Genomic DNA, 26,618 nt, shown 5'->3' with positions numbered 1-26,618 from the left:
TCAGATTGCTGATTCACTTCCACCTGGAGCTGGATTGGGTGGCTCCTGTGGACCAATCAGACTGCTGCATTCTGGATCCTATTGTTCATGAGCTCAGTACATAACAGAAGACAATCTTACTCGACAGTGGAGAGAAGGCTCTTAGCATTCACATCTCAAGATGGTTCTTTGCTCCTTTCATAGGAGCAGGCAGGCATAGGTCTACAGAGGAGCCAGCCATTCTGGCTCTCTTTGTTACTTGGAAAATGCCACAATTTTCCTTCAGCCTACACATGGGTGGCGCTGTGGGTTAAACCACTGAGCCTAGGGCTTGCCGAACAGAAGGTCGGCGGTTCGAATCCCCACGACGGGGTGAGTTCCCGTTGCTCGGTCCCTACTCCTGCCAACCTTGCAGTTCATTAGCACGTCACAGTGCAAGTAGATAAATAGGGACCGCTCTGGCGGGAAGGTAACCGGCTTTTCCGTGCACTGCTCTGGTTCACCAGAAGCGGCTTAGTCATGCTGGCCACATGACCCGGAAGCTGTACGCTGGCTCCCTCAGCCAATAAAGCGAGATGAGCGCCACAACCCCAGAGTCGGTCACAACTGGACCTAATGGTCAGGGGTCCCTTTACCTTTACCTTTACATCATCCTAGCTGAAAACCTAAACCTGTCTTTCCCTGCCCACGAACACACATAGCTGAAGGAGCCGCCTCACCTGTCCCTGTCTCTCACAGGCTTAGACCATGAGGACTTCCTCTAAGAGTTGATGACTGGTCTCATCAATCTTTGTTCCAACCTAAAGGCTTATCTCCCAGCAATGTCTTGTGGTCCAGAAGGTCTGGTGGGGTTCTGTCCTGGGCCTGTTGCTGTTCAACATATTTATCAATGACTTAGATGAAGGAATTGAAAGGATGATCATGCATTTTGCATATGACACAAAACTGAGAGGGGTGGCCAGTGCTGTGGAAGACAGAATCGGGATTCAATATGACCTTAACAGATCCAATTTGAAACCGCACTGGTTTGCATAGCTTTGCAAATATCCTTGCAGTTTTATTGCATCTCGATATGTTCCTAGATCACTGGCTAGTAGCTCCTAGCCTTCAACTTCCCTCTGGGTTCGCTAGATGACAAAACCCATTTCAAGGAAGCATCTTTTGAGTTGTTCTTAGCAAAACCGAAACCACCAGAGGAGTTTTATCTTCATTGAACATGACTTAAAGAAACAAATATGCGGTGGCATTAAGCAAAATAATCAGGTATTTGGCATGCCAGCAGCCTGGTTCAAATCAAAGCATTCACATAACGCACCCCAAATCCTCCGGTTCAAAGACAAATAATATAGGCTGGATTTCCCTGAGTCACAGCTGGGTAATCTCCTGGATAAACTGTGCCTTTGTTAAGCACTGAAGACAGAAAGAGCAAGAACAAGCCCTGACTACCATCACTAGAGAGAGGTCTACTTTGGCCTGGTGGTGGCGGAAGCAGCACACAGACCTTTCCCAGTCAGAGGCCACATACCCCCCTGAGCAAGCTTTTGGGGGCCACATGCCAGTGGTGGGCGGGGTCAGAGTCAAAAGTGGGTGGAGCAACTGAGATGAATTTTACCTTTATAGAGTAAGCTAGTTTATGCACATATCTCCCCCTGTACATTCAAGCGAGCAAGAGGCACGGTCTGAGTTCAAGCAAAGCAAAAACCACTTTTTTTGGGGGGGGGTTGTTAAACAGGACCAACAAGGGTCAGATAGCAGGGATTGGAAGGCTGCATTCAGGCCTGAGGCCTGCCGTTCTCCCACCCCTACATAGCTGTCAACTTTTCCCTTTTCTTGTGAGGAATCGTATTCAGAGTAAGGGAATTTCCCTTTAAAAAAGGGAACAGTTGACAGCTATGCACCCCTATGACAGACTTTATGGCTGAGTAGGGATTTGAATCTGGGTGTTGCATCCAGCTAAGTCAAATTCAGAGTAGTTCCATCAAAATTAATACAGTGGTACCTTCGGTTAAGAACTTAATTCGTTCTGGAGGTCCGTTCTTAACCTGAAACTGTTCTTAACCTGAGGTACCACTTTAGCTAATGGGGCCTCCCGCTGCCGCCGTGCGATTTCTATTCTCACCCTGAAGCAAAGTTCTTAACCCGAGGTACTGTTTCTGGGTTAGCGGAGTCTGTAACCTGAAGTGTCTGTAACCTGAGGTACCACTGTAAACCCAAGTTTGTTGTGCCTGCAAACTCTTGGTGTAATGTGAACACTGGGTTAAATCACATGGTGCTTGGCCTCATCTTGAAGAGCACATCCTCCTTGTCTGGATGTTATGAAATAAGGGTGTCAGGTGCACTAGGTTACCACAGCAACAGAACTGAGGTCGATTGTATGACTTGCCAAGTCATTCACCTTCCCATTTGTTCAGGAATGTACATATGGGCATAATAGTCTCTAGGGCGTTGCTTTCATTATGTCCTGTGGCATGTCCTTTTTTTTTGAAATCATTTTTACTTTATTTTACAAGCGCAAATTAGTTACAATACCAAATGCATATCCATAAGATGTGATTTCTCTGAATCTCGCAACTGAATCCCCTCCATGGGTCTTATTGTCAACATTCCCAACTGCATATTATTTCATAGTCTGTGTTTTGTACCTATCCATATTATCCATAATATTTGTTACATTACAAGTGGTATTAAAATCCTGCTAATGTTTTCATCTGCCTACAATGGTCTTCTAAATAAATTATAAACCTTCTCCATTCTTTCTTGAATTGCTTGTCTTCTTATATCCCAGTCAGTTTTGCCATTTCAGCGTAGTCTAACAGCTTAGTTTCTCATTCCTCTTTCTTCTTTCCATCTCTGGGCTAGCAGCATCCATGCTGCTGTTGTCGTGTATTTAAAAAGTCTTTTTCTGTTCCTTTGGGATGTCGGTGCCTATAATTCCTAATAGAAAGGCTTCTTTTTTAAAAAAAATATCAAAAGTTACTTTAAACATTTTTTTAAAAAAATTCATTATATATCATTTCCCATAAAGCCTTTATTGCTTTACAAGACCACCACATATGATAAAATTGTGGCATATTCTGTTTGCTGCCTGGGTCTGACTCTGAATCTGTGAGAGTCAGGGAAAGAGGCTGCGAGTTTTACATAGCAGCATTAGCTAGCATGGGGATAATTTTTGAGGATCTCTCTATACATATGTCTCTTTAGTTCAAAGACCAGAAGAACTGTCTATAGTAGATTGCAGTGTTTAGCTCCATCTTGTGTCTAGAACCAATAAACATTTTGCTGCTTTGAACTGTGTGGAAGAGTTCTCCTCTTAACCGGGGACTCTGGAAGAAGACTTTGCTGGGTCTCCGCATCCTCTGTTCACCCACCGCCCTGGTTGTGGTGCAGCGAACTACCAACTGACTTCTGCAAGTCTCCAAAACTAACGTCGAAGGAACTACATCAAGTAGAACTCACGCAGAATACATTCCTGTCACTCTCTAGCCTTTACTTCAAACATTTTATCCACTTACTCCAAGCCCGGGCAGCCTTTGGCCCTCCCAATGTTCATGAACTACAACTCCCATCAGCCCCGGCAAGAGTGGGCAACTAGGGATGGGATGGGAGTTGTAGTTCAGCAACATCTGGAGGGCTGACGGTTCTCCACCACACCAAACAAAACAAAACAAAACAAAACGGTGTCAATGCTACAGTCAAGCTCCAGCAGAAAGAAAAATGGGAAGCAGGACCCCTTTATCAGCTGTGGAGTCTATAGAGTTGCCAGCAGCTATTCTTTCTTGCAGAGGGCAATAAAGAAATAAACACACGTTTATTACAAAAAAATGTTTTAAGCAGGTGCTGGAAAGAGTATATTGAAGGCTCCTGCGTGGTGTCAATAGGCAAGGAGTTCCATAGTGTATGTTACAAAGCCAATTTCTTACAAGTGCAGAATGAGTATTTAATAATAATTTATTTATTATTTATACCCCACCTATCTGGCTGGGTTTTCCCAGCCACTCTGGGTTGCTCCCAACAAAATATTAAAAGCATGATAAAACATCAAACATTGAAAAACTTCCCTAAACAGGGCTGCCTTCAGATGATTTCTAAAAGTCAGATAGTTGTTTATTTCCTTAACATCTGAAGGGAGGGCGTTCCATAGGGCAGGCGCCACCACCGAGAAGGCCCTCTGCCTGGTTCCCTGTAACCGCACTTCTCACAAGGAGGGAACCACCAGAAGGCCCTCGGCGCTGGATCTCAGTGTCTGGGCTGAACGATGGGGGTGGAGATGCTCCTTCAGGTATACTGGACCGAAGCCGTTTAGGGCTTTAAAGGTCAGCACCAACACTTTGAATTGTGCTCAGAAACGTATTGGGAGCCAATGTGGCGCCACTTCTGCAGATCGAAGCGTTTGAGTGGGCATGTACGGGGGGAAGGCGATCCTTCAAGTAAACTGGTCCCAAGCTGTTTAGGGCTTTATATACCTTTGATAGCAAATTGAACTTGGGTTGCCACTGCAGATCTCTTGAGCAGAGGTGCTATATGCTGAGAGGGTCTCATGCCTGTCAGCAACCGTGACACAGCACTCTGTGCTAGCTGCAGCTTCTGGACTGAGCGCAAGGGAAGCCCCATGCCCAGAATATTGTTGTAATCCAACCCCGAAGTCCACATTGCCAGAACTACTGCTTGCCACAGGTATGTGACAAAGCTTGGGAGCATCTGCTTGGAGATGAGTCACCTTTCTTGTGACACTGTGTTCTGCCAAGCACAATTATGTGGCGAGATTCAACACCTGATAAAGGTGGAGAAAAATGCCCAACCGCAATAAAGAACAAAACAAAAGGCTATCTAAGGATAACCAAGGCAAAAGAACATAGGGTCTGGATTGGGCACAGCTAGGGGTGGGGAAATCTGTCACTTTCAACTTCCCTCAGTTCCTCATTTTTTCCAATCTTTAGTTCAGCTCTCCAAATTTCCTCATCGCTTTGCTTTAAAAAAATAAAATAAAATCCTCCTGATGGTTCATCAGCATTTTAATGCGAACTTCCACTGATAGGCACATTTTTGTATGCATGTTTGCCTCATGTGGTGTGCTTTCGTGTGTTATTTTGGCTTACATGTATTTAGATGCATGCTTTACCCTAGCATAAGCATGTTGGCAAACATTACTTGGCCGGGGAATGGCACTGCTAAATTCAGAGCAGGGCAAATCTCAAAGGCTGGCTGGGTTTTGGTTCACGTATCGTTTTGGGAATTGTGCATTAAGTAGGAACTGAATCAGTCTTCCCGCACTCATAGACATGGAGAACTTGTGGGCCTCCAGCTCCCATTAGCCCCTGCCAGCACAGCCCTCTTGATGGCGCTGTTGCTACCTGGTTAGTGCTGATCATTGACAGGGCCTCCTTAGTGGTGGCTTCCCATTTTGTGGAATGTTCTCTGGTGAGGTATATCTGTAGGAGACTCTCCCCATGTTATTTCATCTCTGAAACCATTTTGTGCAGTTAGAGCTGTACAGTTACTAAATGTTTCCTAAGAGAGCAAGTGAACTGTTTTTAAGTGAAAGTATGCACAAGTCCATGTGCTCTTACCAGTTCCCAGAGCAGCAGAAAGGATGAACGAAATACGAGATCGTAACTACACTAAGTCAAGCAGAGAACAAGATATCACACAGCACAGTTGCCTCATTACGTAAATCATGTTTAGAACACCACCACACACACGTAACTGGCTGTAAAGTAACATAACATTATATGTAATAAAACTGTAATTTAATTGTCATATCAAAAAATGGCAAAGCACAGTTCCTGATGGCAATAACATATCATATGTATTTATTGTCATAAAGCCCAAGGATTGTCAAGTCTAAAGATTGTAAAGTCCAATGATTACAACATACAGTTCCTCTTGGCAATGCCATTTCATACTAATATTTCCCTTCTGCATCGTCCTATGTCTTGAGAGTGTAACAAACGGAACTACTTAGTAACAACAAGACAGTTCTCAGGATACACCCGTTTCGCCCATTGGGCTTCTTCAGCGACAAGGTTTCCAGATTTTTCAGGTTTTTTCAGCCAAGAGTAGCCCACAGGAACGCAGAAGTTGCCAGTCAGAGTCGCTCCGTATCAATGACCATTGAAACTAAGCTATATAAGAGCAACCCCTGCAATGGGGCAGGTACATTAGGTGATTAGCTGTAAGGCTGTTTGGCTATTTTAAAAAATACTAAAAAACCTATTTTTAGATATTCTTAATGCTTTTATTTTAATTGCAGTGTTTTGCTACATACATTGTTGTGTGCTGTCATGGGCTCCTTTGGGAGAATTTTAAAACCAGCCAGTACGATGTGGAAATCGTAGTCCCAAACAGGATCTAGAATACAATCTCTCAATCTGCTCGCTGGATCATCGTCTTGCTTTCTTTGCAGTGATGCTGTGTGCTACTTAAAATCCTTTTTCAGGTGGAGATGGCAGAGATCAAATTATAGGATTAGAAACATGTGCAGACGGACATTAACTCCTGGGACAAGATGTTCTCTTTCCCTCCCCACAGCTTGTCCAATCCTTTTCTTATGGGAACCACCAATTTTTGACACACATGTAAAGGCAGGTTTTAGGCTCCGGGGGCTTGGGGTTTTATTTTGGCTAAAGCGTCCTAGAGATCCCACAAGTCCTTTTGTTCTCCTGAATCCAACAGCTCCATCTGCAAGCTGACTGAGGCTCCAGAGACCGGGCTGTCCACAACCAACACACAGCTGCCACCATTAAGGGTGAGCCCTATCAAAGAACCCAGCAATTATGTGGATTCCCTGGTTTGTCCTGAAAGCTTCCGCTTTTTAAAGCACTCTGTGAGCCGGCGCCAAAAACCACTGGGACTGAGCCATAACCTACTATTGTCCCAGGATGTGTGGGGATCAAAAGGGAAGGTTGATTATCGAGTTAAAAATAAAATAAATAGTACACACTAGGACAAGTCTATTCTCATTTCCCGGCCCTCCGAAACCTGGAAGGTCTTTGTGCAAACAGTGCACCAGCGTGATCATTAGCTTAATTGGGCTGTTGTTGTTGTTTAGTCGTTTAGTCGTGTCCGACTCTTCGTGACCCAATGGACCAGAGCACGCCAGGCACTTCTGTCTTCCACTGCCTCCTGCAGTTTAGTCAAACTCATGCTGGTGGGTGCCCTTTAGGGTGCTGAGAAAGCATCATGGGTGCCAGTCACAAAACGGCTGCCAGAAGAGAATGGCATGTGACAGAAAGAGAAAAGACCGCAAGATGACCGCAACAATTTGCTGCCAAGGAGTGTGGTGGAGTCTCCTTCTTTGGAGGTCTTTAAGCAGAGGATTGACAACCATATGTCAGGAGTGCTCTGATGGTGTTTCCTGCTTGGCAGGGGGTTGGAATCAATGGCCCTTGTGGTCTATTCCAACTCTATGATTCTATGCTATGGGCATGTCTGTCCACAGGAAAGGCACTGACTTCAGCTACCATGATCTCTCAACAAAGAGAAGCTCTTTGCATCCCTCTTCCGTTTGGAACAGAAAGGCAGATGGATGTGCGGTCCTGGTAGCCAATGAAAATGTGACCGTGTTCTGTGCAGGAGACTTTGAGCCTGTGCAAAGAGGAACTCAAGAGCAAAGGCTAACAGTGTGGATTTTTGAAGGGATGTTTACAGAGACCTTTTACGGGCACGGTGGTACTGCTCAGATTTGGTCCCCCTTATTCTGCACCTCAGCCTCAAGTACAGGAGAGGGCCACTCCCAAGTTGTTACAATGCGGATCCCACTGGGATTCAAGCCCATGTTTTTGGCCCACCTTGTGGTGGCAAACTGCTTGGATCAATGCTGTTGAAGAAATTTATGGTGCAACTCCCATATTGTGTCCAGTTCTGGAGGGCTCACCTCTCATAGCAACATAGGTAAAGGTAAAGGGACCGCTCACCATTAGGTCCAGTGTTAGGATATAGCTCCATTCCACCTTAAAAGGGTCAGGCATGACTGTTGTGTGTCACATGCCTGTTTACATCCAGCTCTCGCTGGGAACTTCAGTTTTTGTATACAGTGGTACCTCAGGTTACATACGCTTCAGGTTACAGACTCCGCTAACCCAGAAATAGTACCTCAGGTTAAGAACTTTGCTTCAGGATGAGAACAGAAATCGTGCGGCAGCGGTGCAGCGGCAGCAGGAGGCCCCATTAGCTAAAGTGGTGCTTCAGGTTAAGAACAGTTTCAGGTTAAGTACGGACCTCCGGAACGAATTAAGTACTTAACCTGAGGTACCACTGTACTGTATAGCTTTCATGTTACTGCTGTTTTGCTGGACACGAAGGGATGCAGACATTTCCTTTGTTCCTGAACTATGCTGAATAAATGCTGTAAATAGGCTTGCACATCTGCCTCTGTCCGCCTTTTGCTGTGAGGTGATTTACACACTCTGCTGACAGAGCATGCACGGGTCTGTAAATGTATGAGGCTCGTGTCACTGACTGACTGATGCTGTTCCACGGGAGACTGCTGATCGTCCGGAGCCAGCTGGGGCCTGCCTGATGTCCCCGTCTCCCTGGCATATCCCAACATCCAGTTGCGGACTCCTGGGTTGTGGTGCTCATCTTGCTTTACTGGCCAAGGGAGCCGGCGTACAGCTTCTGGGTCATGTGGCCAGCATGACTAAGCCGCTTCTGGTGAACCAGAGCAGCACATGGAAATGCCGTTTACCTTCCCGCCGGAGCGGTACCTATTTATCTACTTGCACTTTGATGTGCTTTTGAACTGCTAGCCACATACCAGGCTTCAAATCCCCACTTCATCATGCAGCTCACAGGATTATGGTTGTGGGGATTAACCAAGGACAGGGTGAACTATGTCTACCACCTTGAGTGCCTTCAATAAAAGGGTGAGGTATAAATCCAATAAATAATTATTGCAAGTCACTTTAGAGTGTACTGACCTTGATTGACCTGCGCCAGCCATGGAATAACATTTTAGAATTTCTACCCTGCCGTTTTGACCTTAGGGCTCCAAACGCCTATATAAATATATAATTCCTCTGCATGGTGACTGAAACAGCCACTACTACATCCCAGCTTCTCCTTGCCAGGCTCCCTTTCCAATCTGCTCCTTGCAGCAGCATCAAGATCCACTGTAAGCAGTTTAGAAGCTCAACAGCGGCTACTAGTGCTCATTCCCTGATCACTCATCTCAATGCTGTGGTTGTAGAGCAGTTGAAACGCTGCTCCACCAGTTAAGATGGAAACCAGGACCTACTAGTGCCTCACTTGGCAGGTGAACCTGGTTGCTGCCAGCAGCTGTTAACAGTTCTTCCAGTTGCAAACAGAGGGTTGGAGCCAACTAAGTTATTTTTTTAAACAGTACACCCATTCAAATTAATGGACCTAAGTTAGTCATGCCTGTTAATTTGAACCCGTCTAATCTGAAGACGACTAGCATTGGATTGTAGAACCCAAATATTCCACAGCTATAGCTAGAAACACTTAGGGTTATTTTTAGCCAGGTGTCTCATTTTAAATATACTGTACAAACAAAGCTATCCATAAAGGACTCTTTGCTAAATATATAGCCTAAGCAATGACTAGCTCAGCTGCCAAATGGGTCAGCATGCATTTCAAGGCAAGCCAGAGTCACAACTTGCCCTCTAAAGCAGGTCAATCAGGTGAGGGCTTCTAGAGAAGGCGAGACTTTTCATTTTCAGAAATTTCTTAGAGCTTCCATCTTTCAGCAGAACTTTAGGAGGCAGAAGCTAAAGTGGGGGGAATCCCATATTAAAGCAGACTGCCTTAAAATTTCAGAAACCAAAGCCTCACCTATAACTAGAAACCCTCTCCACAAACATCAGCAAAATGGTAGTTGGAACCAGGAGCAGAATCCACTTCTACTCCGCTGGTGTAAATTTGGGACCAAGAAAAGCAGCCGCTAGCAATCCATAAGGAAAGCTCCCAATACTACTGGCAATGTTAACCACCCGCCACTCACTGAGAGGTCCACCTTTCCATGTCTAGGGATTCCTCCCATCTGACCCCACCCATTCTCTTTTACTGCCACCCTCCCCAGCATGTGAAATGTGCATGTGGTGTCACCTGCCTTCCATTCCCACCTCCCTTTAAATGCCTTTGGTTTATCCCTCTTAATTCTCAATTTACAAATGCAATAGAGTTTTAAAGTCAGGCATGGAGAACCTCTTTAGCATCACAGGCTAGATCTTTATCTCCCCTAATGGGCCAATGTTGACAAGTGGGCAGTCCCGCCCCATCACCTGACCTGATGTCAGGATGGTACCTGGATGGCAGTTCCATCAGGCACCTGTCAAAGCTGACATGTGGGAATGGCTCCTTCAGGTGCACTCCTTCAGGGAACCCATTAGTAAAGCAGATCCCAGCAGGATTGAACCCCATCCCTCCAACATCAGCCACTGACAACACTTGGGACAGGTGGGCATGGTTTTGGGAGAAATGGCCTTACCAGCCAATAATGGCCCACGGGTCAGAGGTTCCGCAATCCTGCTCTTATGCAAATGGCATTAACTGTCCTCCAGAACTTTGAATCTCAGGTCAGTATTCAACTCACTTGGTGACCTTAGGCAATCCACACACCCCCACAGACCCCTGCTTCTCTACACCCCCTTGCTGATTTTGTGGAGTGGGAAACTCAATTTTTGCCTATGCACTCAGACATTGCTACATAAAATAAAAGCAGGCTATAAAAGGAGTAGAGATGTACAGGAAGCCAAGTTCAACACCGCATACAGTGGTACCTCTGGTTACGTACTTAATTCGTTCCTGAGGTCCATTCTTAATCTGAAACTGTTCTTAACCTGAGGTACCACTTTAGCTAATGGGGCCTCCCGCTGCTGCCTCGTGATTTCTGTTCTCATCCTGAGGAAAAGTTCTTAACCCGAGGTACTGCTTCCGGGTTAGCAGAGTCTGTAATCTGAAGCGTCTGTAACCAGAGGTACCACTGTACTGCATTCTTCACCTGTCCACCAGTGGAGAAACTCTTATTAACTATTCCTTAGTTAAGAGTTAAGCCCCCTGGGGTTGTGCACAGGCTAAGAACAAAGCCGTCTCGTTTCCAATGCTGATACTAAACAACCATCCTAGGCGAGGACAGAGGCAGAAGGTTTTTAAATATAAAATCAAATACTTTAATGAAAATCTGGGAACAGGAAGACAGCTCAGATATACCACTAAAACGGATATTCCTGCGCTGCATACAATTTCTCTCTTAATATAAACACCTTCTTATAAGCAAGCAACGGGAGGGCAAACTATCAGTTCTTCAAGAGTTTTTAAAGATCCTGAGTAGAGAGTTTATCTAAACCACATAAAACGTTATATTATATGAAAGCATCCAAAGTCCTGAGCTGGTGGCCAGCACCAGGCATTTCACCACGTTTTAAAAAATAGACAACTTCCAACACACTGAATCTAAATACTTTCACATTTCCACAGAGTTCTTTATGCAAAAAGAAAGAAGGGGGTGAGGAGAAGTCTTTAGTTGAGGAATTTAAATTTCTCAATATTCAGTATGCAGGTTACAAAGCCCCCCCCCCATTTAATTCAATGCATTTGCACTTTGTGGGTGAAATTCAACAGGTTAAGGCCTTTCTCTGTCCTTACTGTTCCAACACCAGATATATATACACACACAAAAAGGCCGCCTAATATAGGCATTGATTCTTATAAAATTAAAAAAAAAATCACCTTGTGTTCTACAACGCAATCAAGTCCACTGCGAAATAAACGAACAAGGACTGCTGTTAGCACCAAGCAACGCTGTATGGTCTGAGTGTCCAAAATCCTTTGGGGCTGGGAAGGGCAATGCCTGAACACTCTGACCAGCCTCATAAGGCAATTCTCTCCACAGAGTCCAATATTATTTGGAAACAGTCCTGCTTCTGTAGCAGCAAAGAAGCATCGCCTGTCGAACACAGACAGGTGATCCAGGAAGAGAGGGAGGCTCTCCCACATTATGAGGAGACTCAAAAGACACCCGCCCCTCCAAAGAAACCCCAACCATAGTAAATGGGACGTCACAATTAAGTCCTTCTAACTATTCTTCCTTGCACCAAGCAGGCACCAAGAGTTTTAAGTCTGTGAGCCCCCGGAAGACAAGAGCGAGAGCTCGTGTAGTCTGTTCTCTGGTCCTGCTCATCTGCGATGCCGGCTGTGGCCTGGGTGCTCCCTCTCATAGCGGTGGCCTGGCCTCTCGTAGGAGTGGGGCCGCTCGGGCCTCTGATCCCTGTAGTAGTGGCTCTTCTTCTTGTACTTCCCAGAGTGGTCCGAGCGTTCTCGCGAGCGGCTCCGGGACCGTGACGAGCTCCTGCTGCGGGATTTCCGCTGCTTGGGAGAGGTGTATTTGTACCCCTTGGCCTTCTTGTAGCTCCTCATCTTGGAGGCTTTGTAGCTCGAGCTGCCATGGTTAAACTGCCGCGGGGGAGAGTCACTTCGGCTCCTCGAGCGGCTGTGGGATTTGGAGCCGCTCGATGGGGAATAGCTTTCACTCTTCCTGGCGGAGGGGACAAGAGGGAAAAGGCTTCAGATTGCTAGCAAATTTGAGAAAGACACCCCTGTGGCTCCAATCGTGGAACAAGAACACCCCACAGGGACAACAGCATTCCTAGGCAGCTGTGGATGGGTGCTCCAGGTCCTATCACAGAGCTTTGCTGTAGCTTAGTTGGAACTCTAGTCCCTTTCAGATTACACTGCAGTACATACCTCTGCTTTGGAGATGGTGACCTTGAGGGAGACCTGGAATAACTCTGGTCTCTACTTCCGCTCCGACTCCTACCGTCTCGGCCTTTCTGAACGCTGGAAGGTTAAAGCAAGAGAATTTGATGTCAAAGCAACAAGTGGCCCAGTCACCCCCTCAACCTAGGTACACATATGCCCAAGGCAAGAAATCAGGGTAACCCACTTCTGGGGCAACACTGTCACAATAAGGCTGGGATAAAGTTATCAGAAGCAGGTCACAGTTATCTGGACTCAATATGACCTAGAGATGTGATGACCTGGGTTTCCAGAAAGCATGTCCCAAATCCTTAAAGCTACTTTAGCCTGTGCTAATATAGCCCCAAAGAGGCTCAGAGACCCCTTTGCCCACAATGTAATTTAAGTCAGACAGGAGGCAGTAGCCCTGGAAAGAAGCTTTGACTATGCCAAAGAAATGCCTATAGTCCCTCATGGCCTTATGGAGCAGTGCTACAGACTTGCACTGCTGCAAAAGCATTCAAAGAAATAGATACGGGGGGGGGGGGGGGGGAGAGAGAGACCAGTTTATCGTGCAAGGCCCTTACCCATTGACAGGGCTGTTGGATTTCATCCGCTTCGTCGCTTCCATTTTCCGCTTGGCGTTTTTTACCACCTGCACAGCAAGTGGGGAAGGCTTGGTGCCTTTATTTTCCTTTGGAGACTCTAGAGATGTGTAAGAGGAAAGTTCAGTCAAAACTTAAGGGATGACATGCTTCTATGTACCATCACCCACAATGCACTTTTACAGATAGGGGGTCATATCCAAGCAAGTTCTACTCAGAGTAGACCCACTGAAATGAATGGACCATAGTCAACCATGACCAGGAAATTCAGTGGGTATATTCAGCGTAGGGCCAGCACTGGAGATAAGCCAGGGCCTTCAGATTACAATGTTCCATGTCCAGAAAAACCCTGGAAAAATTAAAGTCAGGAGTGCTGACACAAATCTGCAAGTTCACCATAATGAGAGCTTTGATCAGAAAGGCTGACAACTACTATCAAGACAACAACAGGTCCTACTTTACTTATCGTGTTAGGGTGCAGCGTACATGCTAAATGGGATACAACTCCTGTAAAACTAGGTTGCCGCCACTCATTTGTTTACCATTACTCTAGCCTGGGAAGGCATTTCATTTTGCATGTGCAGCTGCAGAGATCCAGATTTAAATGAGACACCAACCAATGGAATGCTGTACCGGCTTCCTACATGCCCAGCCATCAATTTCAATTGGGTCACTGTGCTGATGTGAGGCCTAACTAAAGTCATCCTCCTCCTATAAAAGGCAGCACATGTGAACAGACATCTAATTTGCTACAATTGCGGCCTAAACCTTAATAAGGATGGGAGGATTCGTCCCATATCTAGAGAATTTAGGCCTGACCAACACAGAGCAGGTAGGCAGCACAATAACATGCATAGGTTTAGTTTGGGGGTCTGTTTCTTAAGGCTCTACCCTAATAATTCCTTGCAAGGAGAAAGCAGCACTGCATAGAAAGAACTAGAACCTTCCCAGTGATAGGGTAGTTTTCCATTTGCAAGGAGTTTTGTTTTGATGGTGGGAGAGCATTCAAAAATGATATTGCACCCATATTCCTGGCTATACTGAGATAGTGTGAGGAACTACACATACAGGACCAGGGATACCAACCAGTTTTGGGAGCAGGAGAAAACCCCGACACGGTATCCAAATTGGGTGTTCCATCTGGTAAGAGGCCTTTGGCTTGCGCCTTTGCCTCTTCGATGGCGAGCTTTTTCTTCTCTACTCGGGTTTCCAGGATAGCTAGATCAACCTGTGGAAACGGTGTGTGCTTTAGCAAAATATTGATCTGGCACCTACATAAGAGCATTGCATAGACAGGTTTTCCCCCAAAGGCTTACAATGGAAAATGCGAGGTAAGGCAAAGGAACAAAACACGAGGCACTTTTATGAGACGAGCTACTGGCAAGGTTCCCTTCTTTATTAAGCAATATTGCTATTATTATGTGCACAATTTGGGCTGCAACACAAATCCCAAATCTGTGTGGCAGGGAGGATGGAACAAAATTCTCAAGGTACTCAAGATGAAAAAAAGAAATTTAGATTCTAATCAACAGAACTTTGAAAATATGTGTCCTGAAGTCTTAAAAACACGCCAGTGTGCTTTCCCACCCTGTTAGAAAAATTCAAAAGAATAAGCAGGACCAACCTTTTTACGTGTATATAATTGCAAAATTTTCGTGCATATCTCCTGGATTTCCTCTTCCGTAGCTCCAAACAGCAGGAACCAGTGAGGGCGGTTTGGAAGTGGAATCTGTGAGCAAGACACCGTTCACCATTAGTCACCAAAAAACCCCAACCCATTCAAAATCCCTCTAAAGATCACTTCACCTTTCAGACAGTAATCACTCTCTTAGCCTTTTACTGTTTATAACCAAGGAGATGGGTGGTTGTGAAGGAGTTTAAGTGGTGTGATTTACATCAAGGCAACCTTTCTCCTTAGGTCTGAGCTCCCACTTTCCTTCTGTGTATGAAGGAGGATACTGAATTGGGAAAGGGGGAAATGTCTACTTAAGTCACCATTTTCCTTCTGCACATGAGAGCAGAAATAAAAAGGCAGCCACTATTAAATCCTCCACATTTGTTCATTAAACACACTCATTGCGGCAGTAAAAACTCCACAAGGAAAACAAGAGCATCTTATATAGCATGAGCCAGGTTAACACCAACCTCCAGGGTCCTAGCAGCAAGGTAGATGCACGCGCAAGCGATGCTCTCAGGGTGGAACCTTACAAAGACATCTGTCCGCAGACTGTCATTCATGTAGTTCCTGAGAAGACAAAAAGGAGAGGGGAAAGTTGCAGAAGTCTGCTGAAATCCCCTGCTTTGGCTATGCTGTTTTTAAGGCACACTGTAGCTAGCTGTCTAGGGCATTCTACAGCTGTTTGAATCCTAGATAATCCTGTGAAACCTGACAAGAAGTTGGAGTGCACAGATTTGACAGGGAAGGACAACTGCCAAGTATTTATTAACTGGATGTTGGCATTTTATGAAAGAGAACCAATTTTAACTTCACTTTTCTCCCTGCTATGAGCTACTGGCCTGTTCTCATGCAAAACAAGATCGCAAATTCACTTTATTTTACGGTAGGCACAACTTTTGAAGCATAATTTGAAGAATTCTGTCAAAATCTACGTTTTATCCCGTCACGCAGAGCAACATGCAAACTTGAAAACGGACAGTCTGAAGTCACAGGTCCGGCTAGAAGTTCTTTGTCGAAGGAACGGGGCTTTTTCCAAGCATTCAGAATCTTCTGTTGCAAGCTTCTTTTGGAGTGACCAGTCTCCACTCAGGAAAGCATCCAACACACAAATTGCTTTTAGAGAGAGCAAGAGAGCGCCACAGATATTCAGTCCAGGTGTCTGGTATTGTCACTGCTGAAGGACCAAAGTTCTTCAATGGGTTGTCATTGGGCCGCTTCCAGACTGCCCCACTGTAACAAGGTTTCTCAACACAAATGTTCACAGAATGAGGCAACTGTAAAAAATATTGCACTGTAAAAATATTGCACAAAATCCAGCCAGAACATTTCACGCATTTCTGTGACCTTAAAATGGAAATCTGAAGGATAATTCCTTACAACACACCAAAATGCACAGTGAACAAAACCCAGAACAAAGTTTAAACAGTTGTAAAATGGAATGGGCCTATGGTTTGTGCCTGTCATAAAGGTGCAAATTAATATGTGACCAATGTCACTATACCAAATCAGGCTATGCACATAATTCCTACACAATTTGTTCAAAACCAAAGCAGCTGAAGAATATGGGGACTCTGGCTTTGGGTAGCAATGATTTTCAGTCTTCAATTAGCAGGTTTTGAAAAAATACTATGGTTAACTGGATCCAAAATGTTTCCATTGCCATTTAGACTAACCCAGATGAGCTGGGATTTTGAAGAGTAGGCCAGCCCTTTAAAGGCTTACATCATTCTTTAAAAGTGTTTCAGGGACCTTGAAAGTCCTATTTAGGTGCAACCAAAGCGACTGCCTGGGTGGTCCTGTATTTATTTCCCCACGCTGAACTGCAGTTTCGCACAATATAATCCAAGTTGCAAAAGCATTTGTTATGATGCATGGAGGAAGGAACCTGCTGCAGAAATACATCTGAAGTTTTACTGGATATACAGAAGTAGATATGTGCAGGACCCCAAAACACACAGTTTAAAAAGTACAACAGAAAAATTTGAGGTGCTATGAAGTAACATATCTTCTTATTGCAATGCTTATGCTTTCAAGTATGAATTAAGTTTTTAAAAACCCAACCCCACAAAGATTTTAAACCCAAGTTTAATAAAAGAGTCTGTGGGTTTTTTAAAGGACATAAAATAGGAACAAAGCATCCTGACAGTAACACAAACTTATCTGAAAAAATGCACAAATAAAATTTAACAAGTTAAAAAAAAAATCACAAGCAGCAGTCGGCCAGTTTTAACTCGACTTGTGTACGCATACCACCTGTCTAGAGCCAGCCTTCTCTCTGTGGAGCCTGCTTGGGTTTGACTGAAGACGGCAGTTATCCCTGCACCATAGCGCTTGGGCAGCAGAGGAGAAGTCTTAGTCACTTACCCTCAGAGGCTACCCTTTGATCAAAAGAGTACAGAAAAGAAGAGTCAAAAGAGGTTCTCTTTGAAAACAGCCAGACAGTTTTAGTTAGTAGAAACACAAACTTTGCTTTCAGGTCAATTTTTACATCGTGTCAGTTTTCACAGGTTACCATTTGTCAATGTATGCTTTCTTGGGAGCGAGGGGGGGGGGAATATTTAAAATAAACCCATACCAAGAAAGGGGCAGATAGACTACATATGGACATAATACATTTCATAACCAATATCAAGAAGCTGAAACTGTATGAGCAGGGTTGTTTTTACAATAATTTTCAAGTAAAATGATGGCATGGCAGAAGTGACCACCTCCCCACACTAGGAATGAAGGGGCATATCTATGGTTAACACCTTATTCAGAGGCAGCATACTTCTGAAGGACACATGCTGTTGGGCAAACAGGGGAGGGCGGGTGCCTTCACGCCCTGCTCCTGAGCAGTAACTTGAATGGGCAGGAGTAAAAGGAAGAAAGAGCAAAGGGTGCATTTGTGAGGGTTTAAAGCTATCTTACCATTTAAGACAGTGTCTGAATCTTTAACAAAGAGGCCCGTCAACTTGGGGTGATAGAAGCGGCATTCCAGGCTAAGACTGGAACCATACTCATGCCATGAACATGGCAGTGGAGGAGAAAAGTACTGACCCCACACATGACATATTTTTGCCACTGCCCTGCTGGCCTCAATAAAAACAAGAAACATCAACTTACCATGAGGTCTGGACCAGGTGTTGGTTACGTTCACATTCTAATACCTGAAGGTACATAACGATTATCTGGAAGATACGGGTGATTGAGTTATACAGGTGATCCAAGTGGTGGAAAGAGGTTTTCATCTAGACAGAGGGTACCCATGCAATGCAGGTTATTCTACTCTGGATCAATGGCCTGATAAGACTCCACGGTGTGTATAAAATGTTAAGAATATGTTTTAGGATGTCAGAGAAGTGGTACTCTTGAGAGTATGTGTGCAGCAAAGCTTCTTTCCTCTGCACTGCTGTGCACTGCTCACAAGTGTCTCTTATTTTACCCCAATATTATTTGGCAGCTTTCCTTCTTCAGTGCTTGCTTCGAAGATATAGGAATAACAAAGAGGGAAATGGTGGAAGCACTTCTATACAAAGATTTGTTGAAATGTATTAGTAACACAGGTCAGATTTTTGGGGGGAGGTAGAGAGAAGAGTATATGATCTACTGACTCAAGACCCAGAACCACAAGTTTTAATTTTTTCAAAAATGGAAAATACAAGAAACACCAACGAAAGAAGAGAGGCAGATGAAAATGATGGACTCTGGAACTGGCAAAGCTAAAGAAAAAATCCGAAACCAGCATGATCAAGTATTCCAAAAAGACTGGAGTACGTTTACAGGATATTTAAAAGATTAATTGTAAGCCATTGACATCACTAGCAGGGTTGTCTGAAAACTTGTAATGAGAAATTTTCTCCCTTTTTATATTTATTTAAATTTTGAGTTTTTTGGGTAAGGAGTTTATTAGAATTTGAAAATATACCAAATGCGATAATATTAAGGTTAATTATCAAAGCCACAAGGCAGGAGGGAAGGAAGTCGAAGGGCTCTAAAGAGCCAAAGACGTAAAGTGGATAATAATGGTGTGATTGTATATTATTAAATGGAAAACTAATAAAAATCATTAATAAAAAAGACCCAGAACCACCAGGATGTTCCAACAAATGAAGGCAAAAAGATCATAAAGGATGGTGCAGATCTGAGGACTGAAAAAGTCAGAGAAGATGGGAGCCTGCACTACTGGGTTATCATAAGCTTCCACTCATGGTAACCCCACCTACTACTGAAGGGTTCACATTTCCACAGCTGACAGGTGTCAAACCAGAATGAATTAACCTTAGAAAATGCTACAATGTATCCTGCCCATTTTAAAATCCTGCCCTTCCTTTACAGGGCAGAATTCAATCTTACAATCAAGACTTACAATCTTGTTAGGTATGTCAGGTTTTGTAGCATGCCCTGTCCAAGACGATCCAGCAAACCTAAGACATCATCTGGGCTTTAACCTCTTGAGCATCCTGGGGGAACCAGCCATGAGTGGCTAATGCTGAAGTAATGATGTAAATGGCATAGCTATAACATGAGCACCAAGGGCAGCTGAGGTAGAGGAAGAGAAGGGGATTGTGCCATGCCTGAATGGAAAGAGGGAGGCCTGTAAGCTTCAGTTGGGCACAGAACTGAGTCCATACACCTGATTACCTCTCCAGCGCTGCCTGTTTATTGGCACAGTTAATCAGACATAAAACTCAAGAGATGCTAGAGTGGTGCCACCTATGAAGTGGGATGTTGTAAGTGACGTACCAGCCATGACTGCGCAATTGGGACAAAATAAATTGAAAGCGGCCAACAAAAACTGTCTCCCTGCTTCTTTAAAGTGATAGAACATGTCTCAATTATTTTCAGGGCAAAAAGTAAGCCAAACAGTAAAGCATACAAAGTGGGAGGAACAGAAGCAGCCACCAGTCCCTCTCTGAAGTAGGAACATCTTAGCAACACAAATGTAGTTCTGTACTGTGCCACTTGTAGGGCTGACCCGCCAAAGTCTTATCACACACTACCCAATAGATACACAATGGTGTTGTTACCTGCTTGCACAAGAATAAGCTGCTTTCATGCCAAGGACTTTGAATGGAGAACTCAAGCATAGCTAAGTCTAAGCAGCACCTAATATCTGAAGCAACCAGTCTTCATTCACCAAATGAGACGGGATAAACTAGCAGGCAATTCTTGAAATGAGAAACAAAGACTGCCAATGGTTTGGCTACATTAAGAACAGGCTAATTTCTTATCCACTGCTCAGAGGGCAAACTTAAAAATACAAAAGAAATACAAACCTTGTGGGGATGCTTCACATGTACGCAAAATCCCAACTCCTTCAGAACTCTCCTCTCAGCCTTTATAATTTGGTTCTTCAAGTTAACGTACTCTTGATCCAGTATCAAAGGTACAGGTTTCCTGGGATTTTTTTAAAGGGGGGAAATAGAAAAAAATCAGTTTAAAGCCCTTCTACAAAAGTAGAGCAACAATGGGCATTCCTCAACTTTGGTGTCTCATGGGAACAGCATAAGATTAAATTTGGACCAAGTTATCCAAGGAACTGGAGAAATGACTGTGGCGACTTCCAAATCTGTAACTGTCTAGGCAACACTGGCAGTGGTCTCCTTTTTGAACCCCAAACTTCCCTTTGGAACAGCCAACTCGTAGGAGTCGTGCAAACTTACTCCAAAAATGACCCCTTCCAAGAAGAAACTACCAAAATCTCAGAGAAGAAGCACCCACCTAAGCAATCTTTCAACCCTCTGAAGTTATCTTATTACAATTTGAAATTATAAAATTTCACCCAGATGACAGTGAATGATGGCCACTAGTTGAGGATGCAACGAGGGCTGGAAAAGTTGGAACTCACTGAAACTTTATTTCCAATTAGGGTTTTTTTTTGGGGGGGGGGGGTTCAGGGACATTCTTTGGGGTTGCATGAAATCCTCCAGAGTTTTGGGAAGGGGATAATGCAAGTCACAAATGGCCCTTGAGTAACTGCCACGATCCTTGGAAACAGACACTGTGTGAAGGCACACAGTTGGAGTTAACAGTTGACTTACTTTTTCTCTCTCAGATACCGAAGTCTGTGGAACACATTAATGACATCTCTTATCCGCCTTGGGGCTTCTTCAATTTTAGATGCCAAGTGAACACAGGCCATCGACACATGCTGTAAAAGAATATGGAACATAGCTAAGTTTTATTCTGATCTCTTACTATCTCTTAACAGTTGAAGGAGCAATAACATGCAGAATATGGCCATCAGACTAGTGTAAACATCTTGTACAAGGAACTTCACCATGCATTTATGGGCACACTGAGAAAGGGATATGCATTATCTTTGAAAGCCCTGAACAGCGTGGGACCAGGGTGCTTGAAAGACCATCAGTTCAGATTTGACCTTATCAGGGACGATCCTTCAGAGAGCTGCTTTACTGGCTGAGTCCCAACTGTGGAACTCCCCTCTAAAGGAGAGACCACAAATAAGATTTCTGGAACTTTTTGCCTCAAGTGCAAACTATGGCAGAAAACCATTTTAAAAAAAGTTTTCTAGAATCTCAGGATTAAGAATCACTATGTTACAGAGATGGCAGAATAGCTTGCAGAATACATTTCAATGACAAACTAACACTTCAGCACACTTGCTTGGAATAAGTACAGCTGAGATCAATAGGAATTATTTGCAAATCAGTGTGCTAACACTGGGCTAACACGCAAGAAGCTCAGCAAACTAGTTTACCATGCTTAACCAATAAAATCAAATTGATACCAATTATTAATTGCATAGAACAAATCCCATACCTCCATGGAATGCTTCACAAATGATTTTGTATAAAAGAAACGCTGGAATAACACCTGCCCCGTAGCCATGGCCACCTAAGAAAGAAAAGTGAGAATCTATATTAATATGACAGTAAATACAGTGGTACCTCTGGATGCAAACGGGATCCGTTCTGGAGCCCTGCTTGCATCCTGAGTAGAATGCAACCCGTGACTGCGCGTGTCGCGATTCGCCTCTTCCGTGCATGCACACAACGTCATTTAATTAAAAAGGAGTGGAGTGAACTCAAAAGAACTTCTCAGTGCTCTGACAATTGTAAGATGGGAAGGTGGGAGTCACAAGTATTTTTAGGTACAAAACTATCCAAATTGTAACCATCCTCATCCAATGACTCTAACATGGCTAGTGAGTTTGAAACATTTGCTTGGTGTCAATACAGGTCTTCAGACCATACAAAGTTTACCCGCCCACATTGCTTTGCTCATCTAAGCTTCCCCCCAAAGAGCCAGCTGTTAAATTTAAGAGCTAAATGAAAGAGTTCGTTGTTCCTCCTCAAAACTAGGCAACACAGTCCTTTCAAAAGCCAATCAATGAGGGCAAAACATTTGATCACAGGCAGTCTGGAAGCAGAAACCAAGAGCAGATTCCCCTAAAAACATGATAACAAAAACAACTCGCTAGATACAAGGCAAGATGAATCAGCCACAGTGAACTCGTCACAGTTTCAGCATCAGAGAAATGTTACAAAAAACTCTTCTAGTTTGAACAGAAAAAAACAACACCACATCCTCCTCAAAAGGGTGGTAACCAGCAGGCTTGCCGGAATGTCTTGACAAACATACAAGACTAGCAAGGGAGGGGATAGCGTCATTTCCGGGCAAGACCTGTTACATCACTGATTTCCTGGAATAGAACTACGGGCTTGAGAACCTCCTCCATTAAACAGGGGTTTCCCCTCTGCCTTCCTCCTTTTCTTGGGACACTGAAATCCCCATGCCAGGGTGGGAAGGGGTCCTTATCAGAATCTTTAAGATCTACTCATGCTTGGCAGCCTTGGGTCCTCAGTTCTAGGGCTCAACTGTCCCGGAGGAAAAACAACCCCCCCTCCAGTGCTAGTGAGGGAAACTGAACAAAGCAGCAAATCCAATCAACCACCTTTCTCCTATTCTCAAAACATTTACATACAAAACATGGAGTTCTAGTCAGCAGGCTTTCCTTTATCTAGACCAGGTCAGACAGTCTCAAACAGTGCTTCTCCAAGTTGTTTTCCTTGCTTTTGGAAAAGACCACCTACTCTTCTTTTCCCTTAAAATACAGCAGCTTCTTAGGAACCCTCCCAACTGAAGCCCCAGCATAAAGCACAATTATAACAGTACATTATCTATACTGCATCTGTGTATTATATAGCTTATATAAAAAATTACACAAACATATTACACACATAATGCTAACTTGTTTTCTCCAGAAAGCCATCAAACTACTCTTCCAAATTGTTTCTGCTTGGGGAAATGTGTGTTATAACCCCTGCCCCAACAACACAATTCTACCACCTCTCAGCAAGCTTTAAAAAAGGCCCTATGTTCTATTTTTAATGTAAATCCTACCTCATTACACAAACACACACTCCTCCCTATAGAACTCTTTCCCTTTAAGATCATCCTGCCCCAATCCCAGATCAAAGCATCAGTCAGTCCATGTCTTACAGCATTATCCTCCCAACAATATCTGTCTAGTTTGTAGTGAAAACCATTATTTGTAAATTGGCATCCAGCTCTTAGTATCCAGTTATACTGCCTCTGGGCATGGAGGCTCCACTAAGTTATCAGTGCCAAGAACTAACGACAGACCTGCACACCATGTATCTATCCAAATCCTTACCCCCCAGCAAAAAATCTAGATGTGCTTTGCTTTGCCAGCCCAATGGTTCATTTAGTCTAATGTTCTGTTTGACACTGCAGTCAGCCAGCTGCCCATGAATTCCTCCTGTTCATGAATCCAGCCTTCATGTTAACAACAAAGTATTGTATTGTAACACCTTAAATGGTAAATATTGGATCCAGATGAAATGAGTTGTGCTTAGGTTCCAACTGATTTCAATGGGAACTAAGTTCTGGATCTAACTCCAGAAATTCTACGAGAATACTTTTTCTAGCCTTTTATAGTGTCACAGGTCTTTGTTGCTTTTGCTGCAACAGATTAACAAGGCTACCCCTCTCAAAAAAGCTCATTCTGTTGCCAGGTACATTCAGAGGATAGCTGAGGTGCCCAGAAAGAGAAGCGGGGTGGGGAATAAAAACAGAAGCTTGAACTTTATTGGCACCATGCTTTTATTGCTCTCTATAAAAACAGGCTTCTCCACTTTTTACTGGGTATGTATCAATATATTTGGACACAATGGAGAGTCATGCTTTTTAATTATATATATATATATAGAGAGAGAGAGAGAGAGAGAGAGAGAGATTATTGTAAAATAAACTAGCTGCAATAATTAGCTAAACGAGATCCAGTGTGGTGGTATAGTGTGGCTGGAGTATTAAACTTGGACCAAGCCAGAAATACCCAAGCTCTAATTTCCATTCAATGAAATCACTGAGTGACCTTGGGCCAGAAAACTTTCTAGCCTACCTCATTTTACTGTTGTAAGGAGGCAGCATAGAAATGTAGTGAGCAAGATCTTCCCTCTGTAGAAATAATTCTTTATCTAAAGCTGTCTGTATCTTCCCAGGAAGAATGGAACTTTTTCACAGCTGTATAACATACTACTAACAACGACCCAGGCTTTGAGAACACAGAGCTTTAGATGCTAAAACCAGAGCTAGGCAATATCTATGTACTATCTAAAAACTCACCAAATAACACTGCAGCTTTTCAATTTGGCAGAACACTTTCCATAAAGTGAGATGGTATAAAAAGCAGGAGCTTGGGGGAGGGGGAAGAAAATGAATAAAGAAAGGAGGGCCGGGATGGGGCAGCACCTAGAGTTTCATTACGGAAGGAAAAAAGAATTCACCCTCCATAATTCTTGTACACTTTCCCAACTTTTGAAGACGCTAAAGAAAATAGCTTACTTTTTATCATATACATGCATACATATGTACAAAAGCCACAGTACATTACCTTTACCTGCAATTCTCTTACACTGACTTCTGGATCGACTTGTGAAGCTACCTGAATGGCTCAAAGGCAAGATACAATTTTTTTTTGTATGAACTAAATACGAACTAAGTTATAAAAATAAAAGCGCTGGATCCAGAAGCCTCGGTGTCTAGATTCAGATAGGACAAAAAACAACACCACGACAGATACACGCTCAGAATCTGTAACAGGTTCTTTTCCAACCGTCTTCCAGAACCTTCCAACTGCCCTCAACCGCCCAACGAAGCCCCCTCCCGGTTCTCTCTGACCCTTTCTCTCCTTTTTCTTCCCCGTCCCTGCTTAATCCCATTTCAAGGCCTCCCTTCCACAGGCGAGTGCGGCCTAGGCCTTAGGTTTAGGCCTAGCGCTCGCTCGCTCCTTCCGCACCTGAGGAAGCCGCAACAGGATCCCGGCGGCCTGGATGAGCTCACAGCCGGTGACTCGGAGCTGAGCCTCGGTCTCGGCGTCCAGGCCGCTGCTCATGGAAGGCGTGAAGCGGAGGGCGTCGGCCGGCAGAAGGCAGTTCTCCAGCGTGATGAGGACCCCCGAGTATAGCCGGTCGCCGATGCGGACCGCGCCGGGAGGCGGAGGGAGAGCCGGAGGAGGAAGGGCTGGCGGGCAGTAGCCGCCGGAGGACGACGACGAGGACGACGACGACGCCACCGCTGAGCCGGCGAGGCCGGCCCCTACCGTCGCCAGCGCCGCTGCTCCTCCCGCGGCCGCCATTATCGCCGCCATCTTGTCTCGACGTCGCTCCCCGCAGACTGACTCACTTCGCCGCCGCCTCCAAACCCCCGTCCGCGCCTACGTCACGCGCAAGCCTTTTGTCTCCCCACCTCCTCCTCCTCATTGGCCAGCCGCAAAGACGTGCGCCCTCCTATTGGGCGAAAGCGCCGGCTTTTTCCGTTGTGACGCAACGGTTGGGAATTCAACCGTCTCAGAACGAGGCGGGTGAAGGTACGTTAGGGAGATGGAAGAAAGGCAAAGGTTTCCCGGCATGCGCTACGCGCACTCTCTGGCACGGCTGGCTCACGTTGGGTTGTACCACTTCAGAGTGAAGGGGGGGAAAGAGTTTAAATAATTACGGTTTTTATCCTCTTTTTAATTATTATTTTTAAAAACCCTCCGATAGAAAACCACCATGTCAGGAGAAAGCCCTGGCACTTACTTTTAAAAAACACAAGTGAGATCCCACCTCGTACTTTGAAGTGGTACAGTCCAGGATACGTCAGGCCAGACAACAGGGCCGAAAATGCTCCCTTGCCTCAGTTGCGTCAATGCCTGAATCGACCACTCTGGACTCGAGCTAAAAACAAAGGAAGCTTAGGGTTGTACCCAACTAAGTGTTATTCCGAGTAGACCTACTGAATCATGTCCATTATCTTCAATGGTTCTGCTCTGAAGAGGACTGTTTGCCACAAGACTGGTTTTCCTGCCCGGTCCTCAAATTTGTTTTAACACAGAAATTGAACCTGTTTCCAACTTCGAAATTTGGAGAGGGACCAAAGTTCCCCTTCGTTTTCCCTTTTGTTGTAAATAAAAATATGCCCTTTTCCCTTATGGGGTATCCAAGAGCCCATATAGAGTCCTTACATAGGTTCCCTATTGGTAGGAGAAAATAACAGAGGCCAACCAGAGAATATTGAGAAGCAAAGCAGCTAGTAAGCTTGATCTTTATTGATCTGTTGCAACAGGGTACTCCCCTCACACGCAGGAGAGGAAGAGGACCCCCCCAAAATGCTGTGCAATGGCTTATAAAGACTTTTGAAATTCCCATCCTCTA

The 26,618-nt window shown here is 44.5% G+C and overlaps 1 protein-coding gene and 1 long non-coding RNA gene across 4 annotated transcripts; one reads left to right on the top strand and one right to left on the bottom strand.

The window, feature by feature from the left end:
- Window positions 1-11,084: 11,084 nt before the first annotated feature.
- On the bottom strand, window positions 11,085-25,747 carry CCNL2 (cyclin L2). Of its 3 annotated transcripts, XM_081201563.1 has the most exons (11): window positions 25,223-25,747; window positions 21,721-21,795; window positions 20,979-21,088; window positions 20,214-20,334; window positions 18,061-18,125; window positions 15,423-15,522; window positions 14,902-15,006; window positions 14,364-14,505; window positions 13,260-13,377; window positions 12,682-12,774; window positions 11,085-12,472 (listed from the first exon to the last, which is right to left on the bottom strand). In XM_081201563.1, the coding sequence occupies exons 1-11, from the start codon at window positions 25,571-25,573 to the stop codon at window positions 12,115-12,117; spliced, it is 1,638 nt and encodes a 545-aa protein (XP_081057689.1). In that variant the 5' UTR covers window positions 25,574-25,747; the 3' UTR covers window positions 11,085-12,114. The 3 variants fall into 3 exon arrangements, with proteins under 3 accessions (XP_081057689.1, XP_081057691.1, XP_081057690.1); XM_081201565.1 differs by lacking the exons at window positions 18,061-18,125; window positions 20,214-20,334; window positions 20,979-21,088; window positions 21,721-21,795; window positions 25,223-25,747 and adding an exon at window positions 17,209-17,334; XM_081201564.1 differs by lacking the exons at window positions 18,061-18,125; window positions 20,214-20,334; window positions 20,979-21,088; window positions 21,721-21,795; window positions 25,223-25,747 and adding an exon at window positions 15,933-17,202.
- Window positions 18,132-20,180, top strand: LOC308591172. Its single transcript, XR_014010021.1, has 2 exons — window positions 18,132-19,431; window positions 19,587-20,180. It is a non-coding gene; the product is annotated as an uncharacterized lncRNA (long non-coding RNA).
- Window positions 25,748-26,618: the final 871 nt, after the last annotated feature.

The sequence above is a fragment of the Podarcis bocagei genome (assembly GCF_964188305.1).
Source record: "Podarcis bocagei genome assembly, chromosome: 7".
Classification (NCBI taxonomy): Eukaryota; Metazoa; Chordata; class Lepidosauria; order Squamata; family Lacertidae; genus Podarcis; species Podarcis bocagei.
This window is presented reverse-complemented; position numbering and strand designations above follow the sequence as displayed.

Coding starts and splice junctions, on each gene's coding strand:
- CCNL2 (XM_081201563.1), bottom strand. CDS start 25,573: ATGGCGGCGATAATGGCGGCCGCGGGAGGAGCAGCGGCGCTGGCGACG. Junction 21,089..21,720: donor TTGTGAAGCATTCCATGGAG/GTATGGGATTTG, acceptor ATTCTTTTACAG/CATGTGTCGATGGCCTGTGT. Junction 13,378..14,363: donor TTCTCCTGCTCCCAAAACTG/GTTGGTATCCCT, acceptor ACACATCTCTAG/AGTCTCCAAAGGAAAATAAA.